The 2,186-nt window shown below is 32.6% G+C and overlaps 1 protein-coding gene across 1 annotated transcript in view; it reads left to right on the top strand.

Annotated features, from left to right (window-relative positions):
- LOC106871503 (glutamate receptor ionotropic, delta-1) overlaps positions 1 to 2,186 on the top strand; it is a 28,870-nt gene that overhangs the window by 15,648 nt on the left and 11,036 nt on the right. Inside the window, exon 7 of the mRNA XM_014917991.2 lies at positions 1,019 to 1,144. Coding sequence (XP_014773477.1) covers positions 1,019 to 1,144 — 126 coding nt within the window. The remainder of the gene's footprint in view (positions 1 to 1,018; positions 1,145 to 2,186) is intronic.

Here is a 2,186-nt window from a genome sequence, read left to right as displayed (position 1 = left end):
ATATATATATATATATATATATATACACATACATATATGGATAGATTAAGAAATTAAGTCAAACGCAGGTGTTATTCAAATCATTTATACTTCCGACATATGTTTCGAAAAAAGCATTGAGATTATGTTGGAAATGATACGAATAACACCTGCGTTTGACTCTATTTCTTAAATTATCGACGTGATACAAAAACATTTCCCTTAACTCTGGAATTTCTACCTTTATAAGTAGGCTATAATATCCTTGGCACTTGTGTGAATTTTTGCTACCCTGGTAGCTATTTATTTTCTCCTTGTTATTTGTACACACTGAGAAAATATATATACATACACACAAACACATACACACACATATAAGAAGTAATTAAGATTCAGTTGAATTGGGTACTTAAGTTGAAGAACCAAGTCAGTCCGGGATCGTCCGTACAGCTCGATGTAAGATGAATAAAATCTTTTATAGACATTTACTACTTTCTAATTGACTCTTTGTAAAGTTTCTTTTTTCTTGTGGGTTGATGGGTACTTATGACTATGAAATTTAAGACCAGCAGCCAGCTATGAGCTGTTAACTCACTTTGCTCTTTATGCTAAATATACACAATCTTCTAGCCTTAGATTTTTTGTTGATGATAAAGCGATAGATAAATTGGAAATTAATTACAACCCTATTAGCCACTCTAAAAATTGCAGTTTGTTCTTCCCTTAGCTATTCTTGCTGCAATAGTAACAACATGAAATTCTTTCATCCTCTTGCTCTGTTAAAATATTTAAGAAAAATTATTTCAATATATCTTGTCTGTTGAAAATCCATATTTCTTGCAGCTAAAGATAGCACTGTATTTAAATTGATGTAATGATTACATTCGTCAATTAAATGGAGCCGCTTGAAACGGTCGTACTGCATTACTTCTTAACATCCTGTTACTTATTTTGCTATTCTCAGATAAACATTTTGAACACTTTGTGTAAACGTTACCCGCAATAAAACAGCCATCTCCCTTTTTTTCATCACCGATAGGGACAGTTACCAGAAGAGACAATAAAGAAGCATATCTTGACCATTGTCTGTTTAATGGTGAAATTGTCCGAGAACCCCGAGTCTTTAAAATCTATATCAAACTGCTCTAATTTCACCAAATTTCTGGTAAGTAAAACGTAATAAAACTGCATCAATTTTGTTTGTGATGTATAATTTTTTCCTCTTTGTCTACCTTTATTTGTGCCGTTTTTGTTCTTTGGGCCGCATATTAACCAATAATCCAAGTCTTTCCTCTCCTGAGAATCGATCCTCTATAATTTCCTACTTATTTGTATTTTTCCTGCAGCCGTTAATTTGTAACTGTTACAAGGAATATTAACCGTATCGATCTTGCCAGCCTCAAAGTGTCTGCGGAAGTCGTAGGCGCAGCCTCCCTCTCCTTAATCAAACTAATAAGACTTATAGGTAATATGCTTAACATAGATTTCTCTTGGAAAGCAAACGAGAAAAAGAAATAGAAAAAAATTGACTAAATAGTACTAAACTCGTGAGAAATCTCTAAGAGTTATTGCCGAGAGATAAAATCAACTATAATATAAACCATGAAAAGATATTGTGATGAAATACGCCACAGATAAGTAAGAAAGAAGTGAAGATAAGGATACGGTCTTAGCAAACAACAATAGGAAATGCTTTATCATTATATTCTATTCAGGAATAAAATACTTGATAAGGATTAATTACCAAACCGATCGAAAAATAATCCTGTCTACTACAGGTACAAGGTGGGTGGGTGTGTTAAGTTGATCACATCGCCGCCAGTGCCCAAATGGTATTTATTTCATCGACCTCAAAAGGTTGAACGGCAAAGTCGACCTCGGCAGAATTTGAACTCAGAACGTAAAGACCGAAATGCCGCTAAACATTTTGTCCGCTGGAGCAAACCCATCGAAAAATAATGCAAAATATAATTAAAATAAATTTACATTCCTTTAAAGATGAAGTTCCTTCTTGTGCCACCACGTCGACAAACAACTCATGGTGATTTTCTTGATAACTATTAAGTGTTTATCAGAGGATTATCGTGGGATAATACAAACGAGAGTCTTTATTGTTTTCCAGCGTATATATAATATACACACATATATATATATATACATATATATATATATATATATATATATATATATATATATATATATATATA

The sequence above is a fragment of the Octopus bimaculoides genome, chromosome 24, assembly GCF_001194135.2.
Source record: "Octopus bimaculoides isolate UCB-OBI-ISO-001 chromosome 24, ASM119413v2, whole genome shotgun sequence".
In the NCBI taxonomy this organism is placed as follows: domain Eukaryota; kingdom Metazoa; phylum Mollusca; class Cephalopoda; order Octopoda; family Octopodidae; genus Octopus; species Octopus bimaculoides.
The sequence above is the reverse complement of the archived record's forward strand: the minus strand, read 5'-3'. Positions and strand labels throughout refer to the sequence as shown.